General features: G+C 52.8%; 1 protein-coding gene across 3 annotated transcripts in view; it reads right to left on the reverse strand.

The window, feature by feature from the left end:
* SNX29 (sorting nexin 29) overlaps positions 1–25097 on the reverse strand; it is a 475893-nt gene that overhangs the window by 75988 nt on the left and 374808 nt on the right. For all 3 annotated transcript variants that reach the window (XM_059415299.1, XM_059415297.1, XM_059415298.1), the window contains exon 19: positions 5398–5538. In XM_059415299.1, the coding sequence (XP_059271282.1) occupies positions 5398–5538 (141 nt within the window). The remainder of the gene's footprint in view (positions 1–5397; positions 5539–25097) is intronic.

Here is a 25097-nt window from a genome sequence, read left to right on the forward strand (position 1 = left end):
TCAACTGTAATACAGTGTGTACTGCTTAGGGCTGCCAGGTTTGCAGTAATTTCTGCTGGCGGCAGCGCAAAGCTGACACAGCATCCAGAGAAGGAAAGGTTAGCCCCTGAACTGACCTGCTTTCCCACCTGGAAGACCTCGCCAGGGTCTTGCTGGCCTGTTGAGTACCTTGCCCCTGCGGAAGGCAGCCCCGCTCACCACCCCCTCCAGAGCGCACGAGGGATCCTCCTCTTCCACGAGAAACATTTACTGGTCTTTGGCCCCAGGAGGCCATGAACTTTGGGAAGATTGAGACCTTACTTTACACATCGCAGTCCCCCGACACCTGACACGACACCCCTACCTTCCAGAAGTGTTTCTAAATGGAGAAAAGTGAGCAGCTTCGACGTTCTTCCAAATCCCCACTGGTTCCCATGACTGCAAGGCCCTCCTGCTGGGGGCCCGCTTCCCCCAGGGTAGCATGAAAGTCTGTATCTCTCGAGCTGCAAAGATGCGTTCAGTGGCTTGGTGAGCCCCGCTTGGTTCCACCAGCACATGCTGGTGTACGTGTTTTTAATGAGGATTTTAATGCATAATTTCTCCAACAAGTTGAATTATCTACGGCTCCGGGGAAAGTGATTTGCCTTGCCTTAATGCCAAATGAACTTTCAGAGACTGACTCCATTATCCTGAGAAGAAATGACAGCCTCTCAAATCTATTTCTCACCGAGCAGTCGTGCAGACTTGGAGCAGAATCACCAAACACGAGTCTTTTTTCCCAAGCCCTCATGCTGGTGAAGTCCATTTGTAGGGGGAGCTTGCCGGGCAACTCCCCCAAGTTGTTAGAGAGCCACCTCTCTGGTCTGCAAAGGCCTGCCAGTTTCTGGCCCGCTCTGCGGAAAAAACCACATTTGCTCCAAGTGGGGTGAGAGCAACCTGCCAAGTCACCCTTGAAATTATTCTACCTACTTTGGGAATACAGGTTTTTTTTTGAATTTGCACCGAGACCCAGTGACGTGGAAAAGAGAAGAGTGGGGAAATTTTTCCACTTAATGCCTGTTCACTTATTCCTTAACTCAGACCACGAGTCTCTCTGGGGCACCAGGTGCCATCCCGGGAGCTGGGGAGAGCAGTGAGCAGACCAAGGCCCTGCTGTCCTCAGCTTCTACTTCCAGGGCAGACACAACACTACTCAAGGTCACAAGCCCATCACTTGGATGGATGGTACGTGCCAGGAGACAATTAAAGCAGACTAGTGGGTCGTGGGTCAGAGGGTGACTAAAGGGGCAGCACTAATGAGGACGGCCTGGAAAGATGGCCCCAGGGGGGCGGAGTCCGCGCTGAGATCTAATGAACCACAGGGGCCGTCCATGCAGAGAAGGGGGAGAAGCCAGTCCAGCAGGGAGAATAGCAGGTGCAAAGGCCAGAGAGTGAGAAGAGCATGGAAGTCTCAGAGGTCGGTGTGACTGGGTGTACAGGAGGAGGGTGGGGCAGGAGATAAAGCAGGAGAGACGTGTAGGACAGATGCGGGGACATCGCCAAGGTCATGAAGACTCTTGACCGCCAGGGCTGCAGCTGCCGGGTTTTAACCATGTCTGTGTCACACAAACCTCACCGTGGCCACGGCGTGGGAGTGGAGGGGTAGGCAGGCAAGAGCAGAAAGGTGCGGATGCCCACACCAGGAAGGACCAGGCTGGCGTTGGGGTGGTGGCAAGCACCTGAACTGGGACTCTCTAAGAAAGGAGACCCACAGGACCTGGCATACTGGTCTTGAACTGGTATAACTCTCCCCTCCTATTATCCTCACCCCACTCAGAAATGTGGCTCAAGACGCATGCCACCCCTATGGGAGTCACGAGAGCTGAACAGTACCATGGTGGCAGTGTTAGGGAAATACCTAGAAATTCAGGTTAGAAAGATACTCACATGGCAAACATGAAAAGACTAAACTCTGCTTAGTATTTCCTTGAATACTGTCCAGCTCTGTGGAGTCTGGACTGAATCACTTAATGGGTCCAAGGTTTATGGTAGCAAGGTTGTAACTCTGTATGGATAGAACTCAATCCATACAAAGAAGTCATGTCTGTGTACGTTAATGGTACAAGTGGCAAGTGAGACATTCTTGAAGTGACCCAATCAAGGAAAAGGTGAGGACATGGTTGACTTTTTTGGACCGATTTAGAATGAAAACTCGCTAGAAAACATGCCCTCGGTCTATCAGGGCAGGTACCTTGAGACCATAGGCTCAGCTGGGGCCAGTGCGCGCTTTGACTCTGAACAGACATCCTCAGGAGCCTTTGCTGGATGTTGTAGTCCTGTACGCTGACTAATCTGCCCTTGAAAATCAGATAAACCCTCAGATCTGTCCTGGGCAGCAGCCAAAGTGTACTTAAGGGAAACGGGTACGTCTCAGTCAGCCAAATGTGCAGGGAGAGAGGGCATCAAAGCACGGTCATCGCCAAGCAGCCAATTCAAAGGCACACGGCCGCGCAGGCTAGACAAGAGACAGAGGCCCCAGCACTGCTCATGAGCTGTCGGGTCCCTGAGCCACAGAGGAAACCATCAGGTCCACTCCTAACCGTGGGGAGTAGGACCCCAATCTGGTAAAGAACCAGCTAGCCAGCGCATCTGTACAAGGCGGCCATCACTGGGCCACACCCACCAAGTCCGTACCTTTGATTCCCAAGCTCCCATATCCACAAACGGTATGGGGCAGGCGGGTGGCAGGGGGGACACACACAGTGCCCTTTTGACATGGATTCCACAGGGCCAAGGCCCACTGCTGCTGAGAGTCAGTCCCAGGACGGGCAAGGATAGGAGAAGGAGAAGCAGGGCTGGGGACAGCCCCAGAGGGGAAAGTCAGCGCGGTCCCTGCTCTTGGATGCTGGCAGTGCGGGAGGTCTGTCTTCAGTAGGTTTACAGTAACTCTATGGCTCGCCTCCACATCCCAGGTGGGGAGAGAGTTGCTTTGGTCTGCAGAGAGAGCACGTGGCAATGTGTGGCCACTAAAGACGCCCAAGGCCAGAACCTGAAAGTATCTCACCTCACGTGCCCAAAGGACTCTGCGGATGTGTTAGGGATCCTGAGCTAGCAGGTTACTGGGGCTTATCTCGGTGGACCCACCGTCATTGCCAGGGTCCTTAGAAAAGGGAGAGTCACACAAGGAGAGGGGGCTCTGTGACAAAAGGCGAGGCCAGAGTCACGTGGTTGTTGGCTTGGAAGGCACAGGAGGCCACAAGCTAATGAATGAGAGCAGCCTCTAGAAGCTGGAGGAGGAAGGGATTCCCCTCGGGAGGCTCCAGAAAGAAGGAGGCCCTTCCCAACACCCTGCGAGTCTCAGCCCAGTGAGATGGATTCTCGACTTCCAACCTCCATGAATGGCAAGATAACAAAAGTTGAGTTTTAGGCCACTCCGTGGCTGCCACTGCCGTACGGCAGCCACTGGAGGCAAAAACACAAGAGGTCTCGCCACCAGAATATTCCCAGCTCAGCCCTGTACTACCTCCTTTAGTGAGCTAGAGACAGGCCGCGTTCCCCTGAGACGGTGTCACGGAGAGGCTGCTTCAGTATAATGCTTTCTGAAAATGAGAGCATCTTATAACGGTGATACGTTGCTTAGGCAGAGTTTTGTTTTATGACATTTTAAGACATTCTGGATGGGTCCCAAGATTTGTAGGAGCTCGCAAGTCATCAGATTAAATCAGTATATACTTTTCCCTCTTTTCGTAAGAATTATTGTCCTCCCTGCTACGAACAGTGTAGAGGTTCTTAGTCGTCTGATTTTATGGGCTGAACTCTACTTATCTGCAGGAAACAAAGTGGCATGGCACATTTATCCTAGGCCTCAGACAAACCTGCTTTCTAACTGTTGAAATTAAGATCTAGCAGACCCTGACACGATCAGGTCTCTAATCTGGTTTGAGCCCAGAAATCCATGAACATGTAAACACAACAGTCAGTGAGAATTTTCCCTGGGGAACTGCCAAGTGTTGGGAGCGGTTACGGAAACTCTTGGTCTGGGTTTTGGCAATAAAGATCCAAGGAGACCGTAGCAAGGTGCCTCTTTCGAAAATCTAGGAAATGCATCACATGTGGAAGCTGCCACACAGCTCCGTCAACGTGGGAGCACCCTGACCCTCATGCTTGCTTGGGCACCAGCACCACACAGACCGAAACCCAGATTTCTGGGCCACTAGCTCTAGAGCGTGTATTTCAGTGGGTCTGGGGCAGGGCCTGGAAATCAGCATTGCTAATGATGCTGCTACTGCCGGTCAGGGCCCACACTCTGCGAAGCGCGGTAGTACAGAGATTCCCCTTACGACAAGGCCCAGCTTCTCACCAGTCCTCAGCAGCGTCAAGACCTTACCTCCTCTGGCCAAACTGTCCCTGCTGAGCTCGTTAACATAGTGGAATTGTGCACCTGTCACCGCCTGGTCCCGGGCTCAAAGCCAGGGGTTCTCCAGCTGGGGTGCATGCTGGAACCCCCGGAGATGTCTGCGACTCCTCAGGGCCCCTGCCTCACTGCATACCTTAAATCCTAACAGCAATGGGGGGCACTACAGATCTCACAAGCTTTTAAAGCATCCCACATGATTCCTAGCGCAGCCAAGAGGGGTAACTGTGAGGGATGACAAAATGGTGCCCGCGGGCTTACGCACACAGTGAGTCTCCGCACCAGGCCCAGGCCTGTCCTCCAGGGCCCTGGGCTCCCGCCCTCAGTACCATGATACAGAAAGCTGCCAAACACATTTTGGAGGAACGAGCACTCATCAACCACTGGTAGAGGGCTAGCACCTCCCTTCTCCAGGTGCCTGCGGGACTCTCTGCAAACAAATTACACCACCATCAATTCTTCACCTTCCTAAGGGGAGTAACGGTGTATCAAAAATAAGGTCCTCTGAGAAAGCTTTATTGGGAAATAACCCCACATATTCATGAGTCCAGATAAGCATCAGGACAATTTACAGACAAAAGCCGGAAAATACCTCCTTGGTCCAGAACAGGGGTCAGCAAACCATGAAACATCAGCCCAATTGAGCCGCCGCCTATTCTTACGAATAAAGTTTTATTGGCACACAGCCACGCCCACCTGCGCCCACACCGTCTGTGGCTGCTTCCACACTCTAAGGGCACAGCTAGGTATTTTCAGCTAAGGAGGTAGGGTCCACAAAAGCCAAAAATAACTCCTCTCTGGCCCTTTAACAGGATATGCTTGGCGACCCCCGCCCTAGAGAATTAAGAGGACAAGGCCAAACAAAACACAACGTGCTTGTCTTTGAGTGAGGGAATTAAGACTGCTTTCTTTGTCCCTATTTTTTCTTGTGGTAGCCAACTTCTGAGTCACAGGTCTACAGAAGCACGTCTGTATAAAATCAGGCCCTGGCGCATGAGCTTCCCCATTCCCCGTGGTGACAGTACCTTGTTTCCAATGGCCTTTTTGGGTGGGAAGTTGTAGCCCCTCACTTGCGGGTACTTGTTCTGTAACTTGTGGTGCAAACTCCTGAACTCTGTGTACCGCCGGTAGACGTTCCACTCGTCATCTTTTATCCGGATGTAGACCTGGCAAGAAAGGGAAAGAGAGTGAAAATGTAAGTCTCTCTCAAAGCTCTCATCAGAGGGGGGCCTGGGTGGCTCAGTCGGATTGGGCGTCCAACTCTTGATTTCGGCTCAGGTCCTGATCTCAGGGTGGTGGGATCAAGCCCCGCGCCGGGCTCTGCACTCAGCATGGAGTTTGCTCGGGATTCTCCTTCTCCCTCTGCCCCAACCTCTCTAAAATAAATCTTTTTTTTTTTTTTTTTTAAGAAACTCTCATTATAAAGGCGTGGGATCTGGGTCATGCTTCACCCACAGAAGAGGAAGGGGCCGCACCCATCTCCGAAGCCACCAGATGCCCAGCACCTAGCAAAGAAGGGCCTCAGTGGTACGGAGTCAACAAAGAGGTACATGAAAAAAAAAATCAGGCAGGTGACGGGAAGAGCACATCGTGCGCCACTTCCCAGTGTCCGCAGAGAACAACCATCCAGCTGATCTCAGAGACGGTCCTCACACTTCCGTCACATGCCGATTACAGCGGTGACAGACGGCTGGTAAGAGTCTGCCTCCTCTCAGGCTACGCATTTCCTCATCTGTAAGATGGAGCTGACTGACAGCATCTCCTTCCCAGGAATGTTCGGACACACGAGCAGCGTGGCTCTGCCTGGCACCATGCAGACCATCACATAGAGGAGAAGGAAATCAATCTGGGGAGGGGGAGGGGGCCAGGGTCGACATCAGCCCAACTGGATGGACAGTCACGGCACCGGGGGGCATAAAACTTCCCCAGCTTCAATCGAGATGGGACTCTTGAGAGACCATTCTTTGGGGGTACACAACTGTAAGGGCTGTTTCTTCAGCTGTTCACAGGCCCTAACACCCTCCAGGGACACACAGCAATTGTATCGCAAGGGAAAACGGAAGTGGGAGAGAGATCAAAGCATTGTAGAAAATTACGCCAGAATATCCCAGAGAGTGAGGTTCCCCTGATAAACAGCTATTGCAATCTGCGACCGGTAAATGCTGACACCCATCTTAAAAGCCCCCAGCGTAATTAAAAAGAAGTGTCGGTGATGTGAGTGGGAGTTCTGCCTCTATGAGAAGACCATCCAGTATTCCCAGATGCAGACGTCACGTATCTGAGCTTCGGCAAGATGACCATCACGGTCTCCTGTAATACTCTTGTCAACAAGAGGGAGGATGAAGAGCTCCAGTGAACGGATGCGAAGTTTCCAGGGGAATGAGATAGAGAAACAGAGGCCTGTCAAGTCAGTCGGAAGCCTCCAAGCTGAGAGAGACGATACATATGCTGGGTGACAGATACCCAGCGATCCCCCTTGTCTTGAGGGATGAATCTAATCCATCGTGTTGACATTCAAAAAGAGGAGTGTCAGGTTTTACAAGAGAATCTGAAAAACCAACACCGTAAGTAAAAGCCGGGGAAGTGTGGCACAGGGGAGGCCTGGGGGACAGAGACGTACAGACTTGAGTAAATCCGAGCTAAGGGAATAACGTAGGAAAGCACCAACAAGGCCTGGTAATCGTTAGACCTCGTTGAAAGGTACAGGATAACTGCTGGGATAAATGGGCTGAAAATCTTGCTCTATTCTACATCGACCATACCAACTTGCTTAGGTTTCGGTTGCCACCTACTAAAACATGAATGGAAATACATTCAGAAAGACCTAGATCACGCGATACTCCAAGGGCTGTCCGCGCGCCAGCGGCATCGGCATCCCAGGAAGGCAGCCTCTCGGGCTTACCCAGATGCACGGCTCAGAGCCAGAACCAAGTGGTTCACACACTGTAAGTCCGAGCAGATCTGCAGCCAAATCATAACTCAGGCAGTGAAGGGTAACCCCCAGGGTGCAGGGGGCAGAGATCTCAGAGGTTAGACCACGGTGATGCGTTCTGAATTACCCGAGGAGGCAGACACCTGGCAGATACAAAGGAGAAGAAGACAGATTTCAAAGGGGAAAAGCTGCCAAGAAGAAAGGTTTAGCTCAAAAGGCTACTTGGCACGGGGTGTCCAAGCCGCGGTATGACGGATGGGACTGTTATCCGGATTATGTGAGTGTATGATTTGTAAGACTCCAGAAGCATCTGGAGAGGCCTAGCTAGCTGTGGGGAAAAGGGACTTCAGGCATTCACAATCTCTGTAAACAGAGACACGGCAGATCAGTTGGCAAATAAACCCAGCGGGGCTTAGGGGACTTTCCTGCACATACCTCTGGGCATCCTTTGGGTTCCCTCACCCCTTCCGTCATGTGAAGACACAGTGAGAAGACGCTGTGTTTGAACAGAGAGAAGGTTCTCACCAGAAGCCAAACCTGCTGCTGATGCCATGATCTTGGCCTCCCCAGCCTCCAGACCGGGAGCAATAAAATGCTGTTTAAGCCCTTCAGGCTACAGGGTTGGCAAGAGCAGACTGAATGGATGGAGACCGCGGGCCCCTGGGGGAACCCTGAGGTAAAGCACAGACTTAGGGTCAGACAAGCCACGCCTCCACTCGGACTATGAGTTTCCTCACCTTTACCATGGAACCGACTGACAGTGCCTCTTCCCAGGTGTGCCAGGCACACTTGGACACACTTGGGCAGCGGAGCTCTACGTGGCATCACACAGACCACACCACATGGAGGAGGAGGAAGAAATCCATCTGGGGAGGGTGCGGGGGGCCAGGGTTGACATCAACCCAACTGGATGGAAGGTCATGTCCAGATGGGACAGGCGCAAGGGGAGCATAAAGCTTCCTTAGTTTCACCAAGACGGGGCTGTCGGGAGAACATTCTTGGGGCACACATTGTAAGGGCCCTTCCTTCCGCTTTTCACAGGCCCTAATGCCTTCCAGAAACACTGAGCAATTACACTGGAAGGGAATACAGTGGATGCATGCGTTTTTAAGAACTGTATGAGTTAAGAAGGGCCTGGAGAGTAGAATCTCCAATGACAGAGAGCTAGTACAATCTGCAAGGAGAGAGCATCAATGCACATGATAAAGGCCTGTATCATAATGGGGAAAAACGTGCATCTCTAACGTGAGGAATAAACTGTGCTCTATGTTCTTCCCAATACATTCAAGAGCCAATGGCTTCCTCCCATCAAAGTGGGGAGCCCCCGTGTCTCCAACGGCTCCTTCTTGTTCCTCCGTGTGGGCACGCCCTCTCTTCTGCCCAGGCCAGAGACAGGGGTTCTCACCCACTGCCCCCTCTGCCCACATGAACATCCCACTCTGGTCTGCACACGTCATTCTTAGGTCAAATCTGTCTCTCCAGTTTGGGCCTCTGATATGAGCCCCAGATCCAGTCTCAACCAAATTCATCATGTCTCCATCCGAACCCACGACCTGCACTGCAAACCTGCTCCTCCCTCTTCCTGGGACCTCACTCTGTCGGTGAATGGACCCGCGTTGTCTGAGCCGGAAACCTGGGCATCACCTTTGACCGGTCGTGTTTTCACCCACACGTGCACGTACTGAACAACAGGGCCTGCCAGCCCACTCTTCTGCCTGGGCCACTGCACCAGGTCTCTAGGTACTCTTCTAGAAGCACCCTTCTCCGTTTCTACTGTTGTCTGGACGTTGGTCAGTCCCAACCTCCCTGGCTGGCAGTCAGAGGGATGGAGCTCTATGAGAAATTCAGCAAGACTGGGGTAGCCCACTGCCAGACCCAAGGAAGTTTTGTTTTTTTTTTCCCCCAGAACTCCAATAAAATATAATTATCTCCAGCACTACCGCTTGCCATTTATGAAGCACCTACTGGGAGCCGGGTCCTGTGCCGGACACTGTGGAGGCCTCACCGTCCATCCTCATCTCAATCTGCAAGGCAGATGGGGGAATGTGCTCCTTGTACAGATGCGGGTATGGGCTCAGAGAGGGTACGTCGCTCGCCCAGGAGAACGGGGGTCTGCCTGACACTGAGGTCTGGCACTTCTCTGCTGCAGCACGTTTTGCAGTCCTCGAAGCTCCCCAGGATCCCAGGAACCCCAAGGCAGTCACACAGGCAGCTGGGAACAGCAGCTGGCAAGGAAGGTCCCTACTCCATCGCTCTGTGGCCCAAATGCCCTTTCTTAGGCAGACCGGATGTCCTTGGAACAGGCCCTTTGGTACCAGACGCCCCCATTGTGCCTTCCTATATCGCCTCCTTCAGAAATCGAATGCCATCGAAACTGCCAACCTACCTCACTGGTCCATCCTCAACAGCAATGCTTTTAGCATCCACAACTGGAAAACTTTCTCCGAAAACTAACTTGTCCCTGAATTACACTGAACCCAACTGTTCATTTATTTCACTCAAGAATGTAAAGTGCTTATGTCCCAAACTGCTCGGATTTTAATTTTTATTTTAAGGGCTCCCCCCTCCAAATTAAGTTTGATAGGTCTCAATTCCTTCTGCTTGAGCGGCAAAGATAATAACTTCTTGGAGGAATAACAAGAACTAACCTCTTCCAGCAAAAGCAAGTTCCCTTTTAAAATAAGCATTAAAAAGCCACAAAACGTGTAATCTTGGCTCAGCAAAAGAAAAATAAAATAGGGTAATATTTGCCATTGGGGGAATCAGGGCAAACCCTGTCTTCTCTGTTTTAAGAAGAAGTTTGATTCTGGAGGTTTCTTTTCTATGGGGAGGAATTACCCAAGCAATGCCTATAACCACATAGGCAAGGAGGGGATGGGGACCTCAGGCCCTCAGGGAACTGAACCCACAACTAATTCTTGCGTAGACAGGGCCTCCAGAAACTCTTCCACTGAGACGACTAGCAACATCTGCTGGAGCCCCCGCAGGCACACGCCCCCCCCCCCCCCATCCAGCCAATGCCACTTGCCTCCTCTGCAGAGCACACTCTGTACACGGCAACCCCCCTCGGTTTTCACCTGTGTTTGAACTTCATCTCATACAGAGCTTGCTCCTTTGTCCGGTCTCTTCGCCGCACATGGTGTTTGTGTGGCATCCATGCTACAGGGCACAGCACCTGCGTGTCGTTCCCCATTGTACAGTACCACTGTAGGAACGCACGGGCGCTGTCTGCGTACCCGCCGTGCTGGGGCAGGCGCTCGGGGTGTTCCCCGCTGGGGATGTCATGGGTAAGGCGGCGCGGGCGCGCACACACTTGGCTTCGGCGCTCCTGCCCTTTGGGATCACGGATCTCGATGGGAAAGGTAAAACGATAAAGATACGAGGAGAGAACCACGACGGTGTCCTCAAGACCTTACAGGTCGGCAAGGATTCTATGCGAGACCCAAAGAAGGCACAAAGCACCTTCTGGGCGCTGGAAATGCCTGTATCTCTGGGCAGTAGTTACACAGATTTATACAGAAGTCTAGATTCATGGAGCTGTCAACTTAGGAGTTATGCCCCTGATATTTATATCAAGCCTAGAATTCAAAGCGAAAGCTCTCCCCACCCAAAGCCACGCCTTCACTATTCTCAGGAGATCGAGCTTTAACCCAAATTCACATTCCCAGGATGTCTTAGTCGGGGAGCATCCACGAGGACCTGACAAGGAATCAGAGGTCCGTGTCGGGGGGAGGGGTCCGGAGAGCAGACTCCGGCCTTAGGCAGATCCCAGCTTCACCTCTTGCTAACCCAGTGATCCTGGGTAGGTTCATTCACACCGTCAAGCCTCGATTATATGTGGAGAACAGTCTACACACACATATACACGTATGGACGTATATACAGATACATGGACACACACGCACACAAAGGAGGACGAGGGCACAGGGAGAGTGAAGATTTAAAAGCTGCTTTTCAGCGGCTTGAGGTTCCAGATCTACTTTGAGACTCTGCCAAGCATCGGCACATGCAGACGTCGGGGACGCCCGGGGCCTCCCCTGCAGAGGCAGGATGGCACAGAAGGGCCTGGGCTGTGCAGGGAGGCTGCCTGCGTTCAAATTCCGGCTCTTCCCCCTGGCCAGGGGTGCCCCTGGGCGTGGCACTCCATCTCAGGACTCAGCTTCTCCATCTGTATAATGGGGACGAGAGCAATTCTGCCGGGTGGCTGTGTGACGCTGGGCCCGGCCTGGGCCTGGCAGGCAGGGAGCAGTGGCAGCTGCTCGTACGGTGACACCATCACCTTCGTCGCTATCTGCCTTTGTGTACATGAACTCCCCTATTACAGAATTAGGGGTAATTATAGGATGTGCAATCACAAAATTACAGCAGGTAATTACCATGCCTAATTAATTGTCAAATGCTAGGCAGGCGAGGAAACGCAAACATAATGCAGAGCCTGTGGGCTGGGCAGTCAAGCCTCTCCTCTGCTTCCAGAACACGGCCGACAGGAACAGCAGATTCAGCGCCCGACCCTCTCGGGTGGGTGTTCAAGTCCTCCAACACAGCCGGGGATGCGATCTCGGGGCTGCCACTGCAGGCGGAGCTCAGGACGTTGCCCTGCTGCGGGCTGGCCTGGCAGCTCCACGGGCCCTTTCACAGCAGCACCAGGGGTCGTGCACGAGTGTGCTATTTTAGGAGGAGGACCTCACAGGAGCTACTTGGTGGTTACCCGGGACCCCCGGATCCGGCGGGAAACCGCAGGAGGGGGGGGGGGGCAGGGAGAGCTCGGGGATGAAGGCGCATTTATTTCCACGCAGCTGGTTTGGGAAACAGAATGCCAGGTGGCCCGGCCTTCCTCAGAGAGAAAGGGAAGCAGGCCCCCCGCTGAGCAGGGAACCCGATGTGGGGCTCGATCCAGACTCTGGGATCATGACCTGAGCTGAAGGCAGATGCTTAACCGACTGAGCCACCCAGGCGCCCCTCCACTCTGAATTTCAACGCCCCTTCGGCACATGGTTAAATGCAAAGACAGTCAGAGGACACTCAGATAACAAAGCTTCTTTTAAAATCGGCTCTAGGGGGGTGCCCGGGTGGCTCAGTGGGTTAAGCCTCTGCCTTGGGCTCAGGTCATGATCTCAGGGTCCTGGGATGGAGTCCCGCATCTGGCTCTCTGCTCAGCGGGGAGCCTGCTTCCCTTTCTCTCTCTCTGCCTACTTGTGATCTCTGTCAAATAAATACATAAAATCTTTTTTAAAAAATGGCTTTAGGTTTGTAGTTCATTTTGCTTCCTTAATATCCAAGGAATGAAATGATTTGTGTTTTGGTTGGTGGCCTGTGTTAATGTGTCCTAACAAAACTTCCGTTTTAATGAAATGGCTTCATGTGTTATTAACTCTAAGTGTCCTCATTGCTGGAACCAAATGCCTGAATTACCATATGACCACACTGATGGAGTGATATCACGGCACCCTGATGCCAAGAAAAAGATTAATAACTTAGCAGGAGAAAAACGACTTTTTAGTTCAGGAGGTTATGCAAAGGCGGCAGGCCGGACAAGCGGGAAACAGTATTTACTGAGAGTGGCTGGCACAAGCCCCCCACATGCCTTTCAAAGAAGGAAAGTGAACGGGCACCTTCCCAGTGGACCGGACCCAGCCCAGTCTCTGCGCTATGGGGAACATGATGACCCCACGAGCACAGACCCCGGCTGGACAGCGGACGGCTTGCTTTAGGTAGAGTCGTGGAGCACAGACCCTGCTCACTACGCTCCAGCCCAGGCTCTGCCGACAGAGGACAGCAGTCTGGACAGTTCCATAAGCGAAAGGGCTGGCAGTGCCCGAAGGTCAGCCTTCCCACCGGACTGCCTCTGAGTTCTTTCTGTGCCGATGGGAACTGGACCCAGGGTTCAGGGCACTCACTCTCCCTTCAAGCCCCTGCCCTCCCCTGCCAAGACCAAGGGATGCTGGTGAAAAAGGCAGCGACTCTGGTTCCCATGACCGAGTTCCTGACCCCGTTAACTCACAATTTCATCTCAAAAATAAAGCCTGGCTTGAGACAAAATTGCGGGCGGGACCACTTCTGATGAGGGCCAGACGGAGGACTCAGGGGTCCAGTCTCCACGTCCTGCCACTGCTGCTAAGTAAATGGACCTTCCAGTCCCCTCGGAGCCCACCGAGGACCCTCTGCTTGACAAGATGGCCCCCACAGCTCCCTACAGTTCCAAGCACTGTGAAACCCAGCCTCGGCCAGAGACTTAAGGAGGAGACTGGCATAAAGCTGCCCATGATCTGGGATTCCTGGTGGTGGGCCTTGGGCGCCACGTGGAACCCTGCCTCAGTGGGGCAGTAAGCCAGCCCTTTCAAGGAAGTTGGGCACCGGAAGCAAAGCAGGGAGATGGGCTTCAGGAACCCCTGAAGACGGGCCTGGACTTGAGGAGAGCTACGTCTAGGAGCCGGAACTGACAGTCCCGCTTCATGCCGTATTTCTCGGCCCCGATCCCTCCAGTGTTGGCAGGGTCTTACTGAAAGTTCTAGCCTGGTCTTGCATGTGCCGAAGGAACGTAAGGAGTAGCCCAGCCGCCATGCTTGGGTTTGAAGAGCAGGGAAGGGAAAGCCCTGCAAACCCCCTCCCCACCCCAAACCAGAGGGGCCGTGATCCTGGGTGGGCAGCTGGGTGCGGAGCCGGGCTGCCTAAGGAAGGTCATCTTTAGCACGGGCAGCGACAACAGGGACCACAGAGAATATCACAAGGGGCGTGTCCCCGAGTGGCACATGAGCCAGTCCCTGGAGAAGTCAGAAACAGCTGGAGCCATCCGGATGGGAGCTAACTTCCGGCAATCAAGCCATGGGGGGCTCCAGTGATCATATTCCGGGAATTTTAAAAGGAAGCATGACTTCATCCGCTGGTCACATGTTGTAGCCTAGATGTTTGAGTCATGCACAGTGTACCCCCCAAGCCGTGTGCTCTGCCAGACACAGTCTCTTGCTGAAAGCTGGTTACTCGGTAGCACTGAAACGACGGGGTAACATTTTAGACACACTCAGAAAGTAGCGAAGTCTTCTGCTTCTTTCTTCCCAGATACTAATACCAGCCAAGTGTTCCTGGGGTGGGGGAGAGGCGGAAGCAGAAGCTGGGTATCTGTTTATTCTGAAATAAGTTCATTCAGGGCCCACTTATGATGCATTGAAAAGTAAGATTCCAATCACATGTATGAATGTGTGCCATTACATCCCCGAAAATAAGACCAGAAGGATTCAAATCCAAACATTTGCAGTGGTTTTTTTCTTCATGGTGATGGATTTTTATTACCTTTATGGTTTCTTTACTGTTTTCGGAGTTTTCCAGATTTCTTGCCTCTACTGAAATACTGACTTTGGTAATAGAAAAATTCAGTGACTTTTTCAAGTAAGCGGGCCTTCTGGTGGACACCGAGATAGCGCAGAGCTGACCCACCTCTTCTCCAAACACAACTGGACAAGGTTTTAAGTACAGACACATTCTGCCGTGTATGGCCACCTCCAGAAACCAAAGGACGATCTCACCGAGGAAGAAAGAGGAAACCTTCCCGAGGCAACGGGGAAAGGGGGCTGGGAGCTGGGCTACGGAGCCAGGCAGGGACGGCTCACTGAAGACTGGGGATTGGGCAGCTGTTCCAGGGGCAGGAGGCCCAGCAGAGTGGCCCACTCCTGTGGGAAGCCAGAGCTGGGTCTGGTGACTTACCTACTGATCGCCATACATGCCTGAATTCAATACAGGCTAATTTAAAGTAAAAGCCTTTTTGCAAGATCTGAGGCTCCAAACTTGTTTTTGGTCCCCAACAGCTGGGATATTGCTAGGATAGATTGGAAGGGTGTTTTGTTTTGTTTTGTTTTTCCCTACTCTATGCTCAAAACTAAAGCCTTGGGGGAGATCAGTTTTAAAGCCAGGGCCACTCTCTTTGCCCTGATGAGGGGAAGGGCCGTGGCGAGAACAGGCTCTCTGACTGCATGCCTCTGCTTCAGTGGGCACGCGACCTGCCTCTCCCTCTTAAGGATAAAAGCAGCAAACCACACACACACACACACACACACACACACACCACACCACACCACACCACCCCCCCCCCCCCCCCCCGCGGCCACAGACACTGTCCTCCCGCGGAGCAGTGCACTCACAACACATCCAGCTTCAGGACTTCTGAGCTCCTGAGGGTCACCCCGTGCTCACTGAGCACCTACTACGTCCAGGACCTGTGCTGGCTGCAAACACAGAGACAGATGTGGCCCGGCGGCTGGAGTGATGATCAAGAGCACAGTCTGGGGACAAGGAGGGCCTGGGTTCAATACTGACTTCACCTTCTCCATGGAGCCATGGGACCGTGAGGAAATTTCATAAGCCTCTCTGTGTGCCCTCATTTCTTAATGTAAAGTGAGGACGATTCTAGCACCCTCTTTCTAGGGTTGTGCCTAAGATCAACCACTCTGCTCAGCATGTGAATATTTAATAAAAGTTAGCTGTTCTTAGCGAAAGCTAGGTGCCTGCTCTCAAGGAGGTCACACGTTTGCAAGGCAGACGGAAAAATAAACCAAAACTGCAGTCCGGTGGAGGAAATTATGACAAAGGGAAGCACAGGAGGCCAGGGAACGAGAAGGGGCACATAAATCAGTGTGGAAGGCATCAAGGAAGGCTTCCTGGAGGGGGTGATAATGTCTAAGTAAAGCCCGAAGGAAGAGGGCTAGCTGGCCCAGGGAGAGGGAGGTGGGAGCTGTCCAGGCCAAAGCCAGAGGATGAGTTTTCACCTTTGCTTGATTCCTACACCAAGACCTTTCCACATCAAATATTCTTGAGGAGATGGGTAAGACAGATATGGTTTTAAGAAAACTGGGCACCTGAACAAGCAGCACACTCAACTCTGAAGGCAGCAAAGAAACGGATGCCCCCCAGAGAAGGTCTCAGGGCTTCAGACTCAAGAGCTTTAGCTACGCTGGAGCTAGTCCCTGCATCTGCCCTCTAGGATGTGGGCCACGTGACCATGTGTCACACAGGCCAGCAGCTCTTGTAGAAACAAATGGGGCAGGGAGTCCATCAATTCAGCAAGGAAAACATGTCACTTTCTAATGTGATTAAGAGTGACCCTTCTTCTCCTACTGATGCTAACTGTCCATTAGCGAACTGACAGCTTCCTCCAATATATACTCATACCACACTCAGTCTGTCTCATCGTGCTTCTGCTCTGGGCCCATCCGTCCCCACCGAGATCAGGAGCTGGGTGCCTCTCTCCCACACAGAAAGCCCGCACACTGGTCTATCGGTGTCCCTGGCCCTTGTCTTCCTAGTCATGGACTCTTTATGCCCAGGAAGAGAATCTGATTCATGATGCCTTCGAGGAAATGTGGACTTACTGGAAGGCCACAAGGGCGTCTCAGAGCGCCACGGGCTGGCAATGCTGCTGGGGCCCCTGTGGGGCTGGATCTGAGGCCGCAAAGCCCCGCAGAAGGGGGCAGGCGGCTGCTGTCTGTGTGCCCACTCCATTCTGCTCATTCTCTCCACAGCTTCTTTCTCGAATTCCAAGCTCATGGCCCAAATGGGACACCTCTCAAACCCAGCCCCACAGACATTCAGGCCAGACCTGTCAAGCCTGCCCAATCCCAAATGTTTCAGGAGAGAGCGCACATGAACATGGCTATTCCTCTGTGCCTGCATCAACAACTCATTCTCCTCCAGGGACCCACGCCCCAGCCAACCTCCATCTCTAAGCTTCCTGTGAATCCCACGCCAGCTCGGACCCTACAGGCAGGCATGGCCAGTCAAAGCCCCACCTGCATCACAGTACAGGTGTTTCAGCCAAGCCAAGTCAATCTGGAGTTTGTGTGACTAGGGAAGAACTGAGAAGTTTATTTCTAGTTATTCTTTCCCTGGAAGGATATAAGCTCAGAGCTGTTGCTGACCACAAGAAGGGGAACCTACCAGAGAATAAAGCCATCACAGAGGGAAGCAGAACAGGGTGGTGGGCGGCGGGGGGGGGGTGGTGCATAGCCCCTAGATCAAGCCATACCTAACTCCTCGGCTACAGAAGCCCATAAATCAACTGTGGTGTTTAGGTCATTTTAAGATGAAGTTTTTGCCACCCACATGCAAAAAATTCAGACCAAAAGAGAATATGATTAGGCCTCTATCCAGATAGTTTTCCCCTAGTTGGGTGTCGTCCACTGTGGACCAATGAGCTGGTGAGTGTCTGCCTCTGGTCATCTGTTCCCTGTGTATGTAGGAGGAAGGGGCAATTCTCAGAGAAGGAGACTGATAAAGCACTCTAAAGGACACTGCCCCTCCTTTCCCCCAAGTATTCCCCTTTCTGAGTTTAAGGGGCCCTTTAACTTATTTGCACAACAATACAAAGCTTCTCCAGTACCCTAGCCCCGCCATCCAGGGACAATCTTGCAGCCAACCCCAGGAGTACAAACGCATCTCTCCTCACTCAAGAAACAAGACTTTCCAACCACCACCAAAATATGCGGATGATGAGTACTAGACTCTCTAATTAGAACTGATCCTTAGTCAAAGAGCTACACATTCTCAGGCAGTTGCTGAAGCAAAATTCTGTCTCAGCACCCTTCTTACTGGCACCATGAGGACCCGTCCCCCACCGAAATGCATTTAGTTACATCATGCCAAAGGATGGCTGGGGAAGAAGCGCCCAACATGCCCCCTAAGCTCCATGCAGGCCCAGGGATCGTGGGGGGGCTTGGCAGACGTACCCCGAGCCCCCGCAGAGAGCCCAAGGTGAAGCCGCCCGACTCCACCCAGAGCCTCCCTGAGCAACACAGATGCAGCCTCCTTTCCGCACAGCTGCAAGCCTCTGCTTATGGTCTTTAATCTTCTTCTTTGAAAAGCATCCAATTTAAGAATTTTTTGCAGTAATCATTTCAGAGTAATGAAAAACAAACAGAACAATAGAATGTCTCCGATGTGATGTGAGCTCTCTGTGCACCTCTCTCTCATGGACGCTTAAGGGGACACATGAGTCGTTAGGAGGAACCCTCTGTTAGCTCCCCACACAACCGAATGTTGCCTGCATGCTGGCCGCAAACACCGTAACACAGTTAATTTGCTCCATGTCCTCATTTCTCCCTCAGAATGACACCCATAAGAAGTCATTAAAAAAAAAAAAAAGTTCCTGATATCCGAGATGGGGCTGGGATGAACATTTCTTCAACGTCTCAAGAGAGAGCGGCACTGGGTCAACACCTCCTGGTCACCCAGCGTGGGGTGGGCCCTCTCTGGGGAACAGACGTGAAAGCCCTGCGGCTCTATCCAGCTCCCGCAGGGTGCCTTGGGCACCCTGAGCCTCGGTTTCAGCATCTGTACAATGGGGATATGCTCGCATCTCCCTGGTTGTTGTCACCTCCCAGTGACAGTGCGTGACACATCTATCATATCACCAGCAATCCAATGAGGGGTTGGATTCTTGTTGATTGTGAGAGGGACCCAGGCAGGACCGGACTCTCCAGGGCTCCACTGCAAACTGGGGAGGATGAAGAGGGAGAGCGGGTCTCGGTGCCCTGCCCTAGGAAGGTGGCACGAGGGCAAAGGACTTGTCACAATCAACTCCAGCAACTTGAGTCCAGCACTCCTTTGGCCTGGAGATATATAGAGCATTTTCTCGAAACCTTTGGCAGTAAGACGGTGGAGGCGCCCTGCCTTGCAGGAGTTTGCATGTTGGGGGGCGGGGAGCTCCCGAGCAGCTCTCCTATCCGGACTTGTGTCCCAGCAGGCCAGCATTCAGAGTCTTTCCACATTTCCTGGGGACAGACCCTCCCGAAAACACTCATGAAGGTCTATGGACTCTCTTCTGAGAAAAGACAATCACACGTATCCCCACGAGGTGCACACGCACTTTGCACAAGTCATCTTAGGGCATTCCATGGAGTCCAGGAGCCCAGCCGGCCACCACAGCCAGGAAGCGGCGGCTGGCCGGGTCTGAGAATGAGCTCCTGCTCGAACCCACACAGCCAGAGAGCTGCAGAGCCGAGATGCTCCTTCCGACTGTCCCAGCTTCAGAACCTGAGCTTCCAGCCACCGTGGAATACTGACTTCCCTTCGGCCTCCATGATGGGGGCTGTGCAAGAGGAGCAGAGAGATGATCTCTGTTGCCACCACAGGACTGTGGGCAGAAGGATGAGTGGAGACAACCGACACTAACGTTCTGAGTGGCAGCTGTGTCTCCCGAACTCTGAGCGGTGTGGGAGAAATAATGCTCCAGCTCCACCAACACCAGCCAGCACGTCCTGAGCACTGGCCCCACACCCGCCTCCGGGGCTGACTGTGGACCATATTTAAGCCTCGTAGCAACTCCAAGAGGAAGTACTACTGTTGTCCCTCTTTGACGGACAAACAGAGCCACAGCAAGCCAGACCTGAGCGCGAAAGCCTGGATGGCTAAGATCTACACTCAACTCAGAGAACTTCCAGTATGTTAGTCTGCGAGCATCCTGAAATTCTGAAAAAGGCATCGGGTGGCTGGGCCACCACCATGCTCAGCTGTCCCCGGAGACGACCCCCCCCCCAGATTCTCCCTCCCCCACACAGGTGCTCTTCTCCATGGGATCTCTTCTACAGCAGGCCCTCTGCCTACAATGTCTTTCCCTCGTCAGTCTGCCTGGTAAACCCTACACACCTCCCAAGACTCAAGTTCACCCAACTCTCTACCTTCCCCAATGGGTCCCCTCAGTGGACTCTAGAGGTTTTATCAATGCCACGCCCGAAATTCATCCTCTACCCTTATTATTCGGTTTCTTTCTAGCATGTGGCCTAACTAGCAATCCTTCTGCATACTTCCTGATGCTCTCTGCCTCCTCTCAACGAAAAGGGAAGCTCCCACATCTTAGTCACTGTGCCCCAGGACCCAGACCCGTGCCTGGAACCCAGATGCCCAGGAAACTGTGCTCAGTGACTGAAGGAACAAATGAACGTCACCTGAATGTTTCCCTCCATTTGGACCTTTACAAATCCTTCTACCTCGAGCAGGGGATACATTTTTTTTGAGGGCAACAACCCATGATTGAGATGCTCTTGGGAATCCTCAGGGCTCAAAGGAGGTGCTCAAAGGACATAGGAGTGAATGGACAGAGGGCTGGATGTTTGGATGGATGAGCAGCAGGAGACTAGGGGAAAGCAGGCGGGGGGCCGGGCACATCATTCACCTATAGGTAAACACGCCCATCCTCGCTGGCGACTGTCTGACAGTGAGCAACGGATGGAGGTCTTCAACAGGCAGGACCAAAGTCTACATATGGCAACTTTGTTTAATGTGTGTGACGCCCCATCCAGCCCTCCTGACAAATAGAGACTCTGTAAAGAAGACACATGATGTTAACAGCACTGGAAACTGTGACGTCAAGGGACAGCATGTAAGACAGAGAGAAACAGGTGTCTGGATCCAAAACTCAGGGAGGACAGAGACAGGCAACACCAGCTCATGGGGAGGAAGGAGGACTTCCGGTGGCCATGGCCAGGGGAGCCAGAGCAGCAGCAGGCAGCCACCGCCACCTAGAGGTCAGTCACGGACAGAGCGGAGCCTGGGCAAACAGCCATTGCCGGTGGCTGACCAGGAAACCATGAGCTTCTCAATTAAAAAGAGTTTGACAGGGCCAGACCCAAGGTCTAGAAGGCCCAGCCCACCATGTCTAGAGCTGTGGGTGTGTTAGAAAATGCCAGAAATATACCAATATACCAAGACCTGACTGGTCACTAAAGTAAAACTCAGGGCTCCAGTGTGGAAAGACTGGTGGGGGGGGGGGTCCTCATAGATGGCAGATGGGGCTCAGGTCTTCGAGGAGGGAGAAGCAACCCTTGTCAGCATGCATCGGGTCAGCTCTCTCCCTTCCCACCCCTACTCCATGCCACAGCCAGACCGGCAGTTCCAAAGCACATATAGAGGTCCTTCTGTGGCTCTCCATCATGCTCAAGAGTGAGTCTACATTCCTGCCCTTGCCTTCAAGGGCACAGCATGGTCTTCCCTTGCCCACTTCTCCTTCCAGATTCTTCTGTCTCCACCTTAAACCCAGCAATGAGCCACACTGCCCTGCAGCGCCTGGGACATGTGGGAACTCAAACAGCTGTCAAAATAATTAAACTTCAAGGTCTCTAAATATGTGCCTAGCACCTCTAGGGTTCTGGGCATGCAATCCTCTCAACCCCTTTTAAGAAATCTTTGTAGCTATTAGGAATTCCATTTGGCTCCCAAACAGCAGGGAAGTATCATCTTGGGTTTATTTTCTCATGTCCGTCCAGGAGTTGTTATGGCTAATCCACGAAGTCCCTAAGTGCCTTCCATCCTGCTGCTCTGCCACCTGCAAGATCATCTCCTGGGCCAAGATGGCTGCTGGAGCTCCGGCTATCACGTCTGAGTTCCAAGCAGCAGGAAGGAGGAAGATGTGAAAGGCAAGGCATGAACCACCCAGATGAGGCTCCCCCCTTTGAGCAAGTCTCCCGGGAAGCCACACCCAACATGTCTGTCTCTATCTGCCTGGACAGATTTCAGTCACATGGCCACCTGAAGCCACAAAGGAAGCAGAGAAATGCGGTCTTTCCCACTTGGGCACACTGTCCAGGGCTCTGTTACTAGGAGGGAAGTGAGAAAGGGCTATTGTGAACAAACAAAAAGCAGTCTCTACCATAGTCCTGTAATTTAACTACCACATCTTGATGGAAGGCCAGAAGACAAGACGAATCCTAAGACAGCTCCCCTGCTCTGAGAACGCCCACAGTCTGAGAACTAACAAAAATACAGCTGAAAAGATAAAAGGCAATTATCGGGTGGGGAAAAAATGGGCCACAAGTCCTACTGCAGTCTGTGAAGGGTAAGTTTGATGCAAACAGGAAAGCAGTTAATCATTACCGAGCACCTACTATATAGTAGGGGGCTATGCTAGGCACTTTAATCTAGCTTTACCTCCCGCTACTGTTTGTAACAACCGTGCACACTAGGTAATATGATCCACATTTTGCAGAGGAGCGGCCTCCACAAACGTAGAGCGGCCCTGTGATGTGCCCAGGGCCACTTGGCCAGTAAGGAGCTAGAACAGGGATGGCAGATCTGCCTCGTCTAGAGTTGCCTGCCTACTCTGATCCATTAGATCAGGGAGGTGCTGTGTGATGGATTCTAAGAAAGGGACTGAGCTCGCTGAGCAAGGTGGTGATTGATTAGCTATGCCTGCCATGGACATGGTAATGGGGCGCCGTGGGGTCTGCCTGAGCTCAAGGCTCCTGCTTGAGAGGCTACTTAGGTGCTGCAGAAACACGGCATTTGCACTCCGACATCCCCATCTGCGGAGGATGAGAGGGGATGCACACGCAGCCACTGGGGAGGTGGCCCCGGGTCTTGCTGCTGAGAATCCTCTGTGCATCTAGGGCCCCTGTGCCTTGAGAAAGTGGGTGCTCAGCAACTTGCCAAAATGAAGGCCGCCGCCAAGCCCTAAATTATGTCTCTTTCTAACAGTGTCAAAAGTAACAAAAGAAGTGACAGCTACAGTCGGAACAAGATGTTATTTTATTTTAAAACCCAACTTTAAAAGGACGGAGCCACGATCTTCAACAGGAACAGTTCCTATCCTGGCGTGCCATGCCTGCCGATGCCCTCACCGCCTGGCCCTCCTCTCACTCCCACAGGCCCATGGGACAGACACTCAGGGGGCCAGGAGTCACTCAAGCAGGCCACCTGCCCCCACATCCCAGGGCCCAGGGCTGGTGTCCCTCTTCTGACATGAGCCAGGCCAAATGGAGGAGAGAAGAGAAAAGGATTCATGCCAAGTTCAAGACTCAGCTCGAGTGTCCTTCCTCCAAAAGGGTCCCTGAGTCCTTCCACTGCCCCGGGTGGTTTGGGTGACTCTCCTCCGAACTCTGGCACTGTCCTCACCACCATCCAGTAGCCGTCCATCTTCCGTCTCTGGCTGGCTAAATTTAGCACGGTCACTGGCCCTTGGCACCCATCACTGGATAGCTACTCGCTACCGAAATGTTTGCAGCCAATAGTATACTAAGCATCTTGTTTATTACATCAGAGCTTTGCAACCCCAGCCCATTCTCCGTTGAGGGCGTCACCCCATGTGCTGCAGGACAGGCACGAGCCGCTGCAGGCCAGCAGCAGCCCCCAAGCTCTGACACCCAAAGGTGCTTCCAGGCATTGCCAAACGCTGCCTTAAGGGCCAGACCACTCCTGGTCGGTCATCTCTGAAGGCCATTATCCCAGAGGAATCCAGCAACTCGCCTAGAGACCTACAGCTGGTACTAAGCTGGGGCAAAGCTCCTCCCAACTGTTCTAAAAGCTCATTCATACCTGCCAATAACTGGCCGCGGTGGGTACAGCCACCCCCAACCTACAGATGGGAAAACTGAGGCTCAGAGGCGCTCAACAGCTGGCCCACACAGCTGAAAACTGCCCTTCCCCAGAACTGGAACCAAAAGACCTGGACGGCTAAAGCTGCTGGCCCATGGTCAGATACACGAGCTCCTCATTTTAGGACAGGGAGAGCGGGGGATGCCCAACAAGGCCTTTTGGGTCGGAAACCATCTGTTCTTTGAAGCAAGATGATGGCTGCATGACGGCCTCTGGGAAGTCTCCTAGCGTCAAAAGGCTGCTGCCTGGGAGAGCTTTTGTTGGTAAGTGAAACGCGGAGGGTCACGGGTTGTCCCGCACACTGGGCCACTGTCGCACGGGTAAATGACGGGTTACAGGAGGCGGCCACCACTCGGTGAGTCGTCCCTGACACTTCTAACCCGAGGGCGCCTTCCTGCCCCCCCACCAACACTACTGCCCTCAAAGGAAATGGAATCTGAACCATGGCAGAGCTGGCGGGGAGGCTAATTTTCCGTTACAGCGCATCTCCTCCTTCTCACGGAGATCTGAAATCGTGTGTATGAACCTAGTATGTGCTTCAGACCAATGTGGTAAGGACTGATGAGGACATAAATCTCAAGAGTTGGTGGGCCGCCAGGCAGAGGATTGTTGGATAAACAAAAATAGCACTGGGTCTCTCAGGAGACCTTCGACTCAAGGAGGAAGAGGCCACGGTGTTGACAGCACACGGACTCTCCCCCTTGCTTGCATGAGCTAAGCAATCAGCTTCAATTCCAAGACCAAAAGCCTTAATTAATTCCCAGGGCTACGTCCACCATGGGACTGCTCGGGACAGTTCCGCTCTGGGCTCTCCCTGGACAAAGGCGCACACTGAGTGTGGCCCCTTTTGCCTTCTCGTGTGTTTTAGGTTTACTCCCTCTTCTCCACTCCAGAGCTTAGTCCTTCATCAACTCCTGCCAGGACCCCCAAGTGGCACGCCGTCAACCCCAGTTCTCCACTGCACAAGGACTGGCTTCCGTCACCCATCAGGTGTGTCACTCCCTCTAAAACACTTCCCAGGGCCCTCCTGACATGCTGGCTAATGTCCGAGCTGTCCAGCATGGCAGATAAAGTGCCCTCACCAGCCCGTGCTGGTGGCTTGCCTCAGGCAACCTGGTTCACACAGGTCCCTCTGGTTATTGTAGCCCATCCGTGGTTTCACAAGCTGCAACCTGCCTTCTCAAGCCACATGCTCTGGACGGTACCTGTGACCGAAGTGTAAGCCCATCAGCTCCCACCTTCAGTCCCCTGGCCACAGCAAGTGGTTCAAGAATGGGCTGGTGACTGCCTATGATTTCCTGAAGCTTTTGCTGGGAACAATGGCAAAGGGATTCTTTCTCTTTTATCACTGACCCAAAGTAGAACAGATTTGGAGCTGCCACAGTTGACTTTTGCTGGTGAGAGGAAAGCCTGCCTGAGAATGTGCCCAGAGAGAACACAAGA

This window comes from Mustela nigripes, chromosome 11, assembly GCF_022355385.1.
Source record: "Mustela nigripes isolate SB6536 chromosome 11, MUSNIG.SB6536, whole genome shotgun sequence".
NCBI lineage: Eukaryota > Metazoa > Chordata > Mammalia > Carnivora > Mustelidae > Mustela > Mustela nigripes.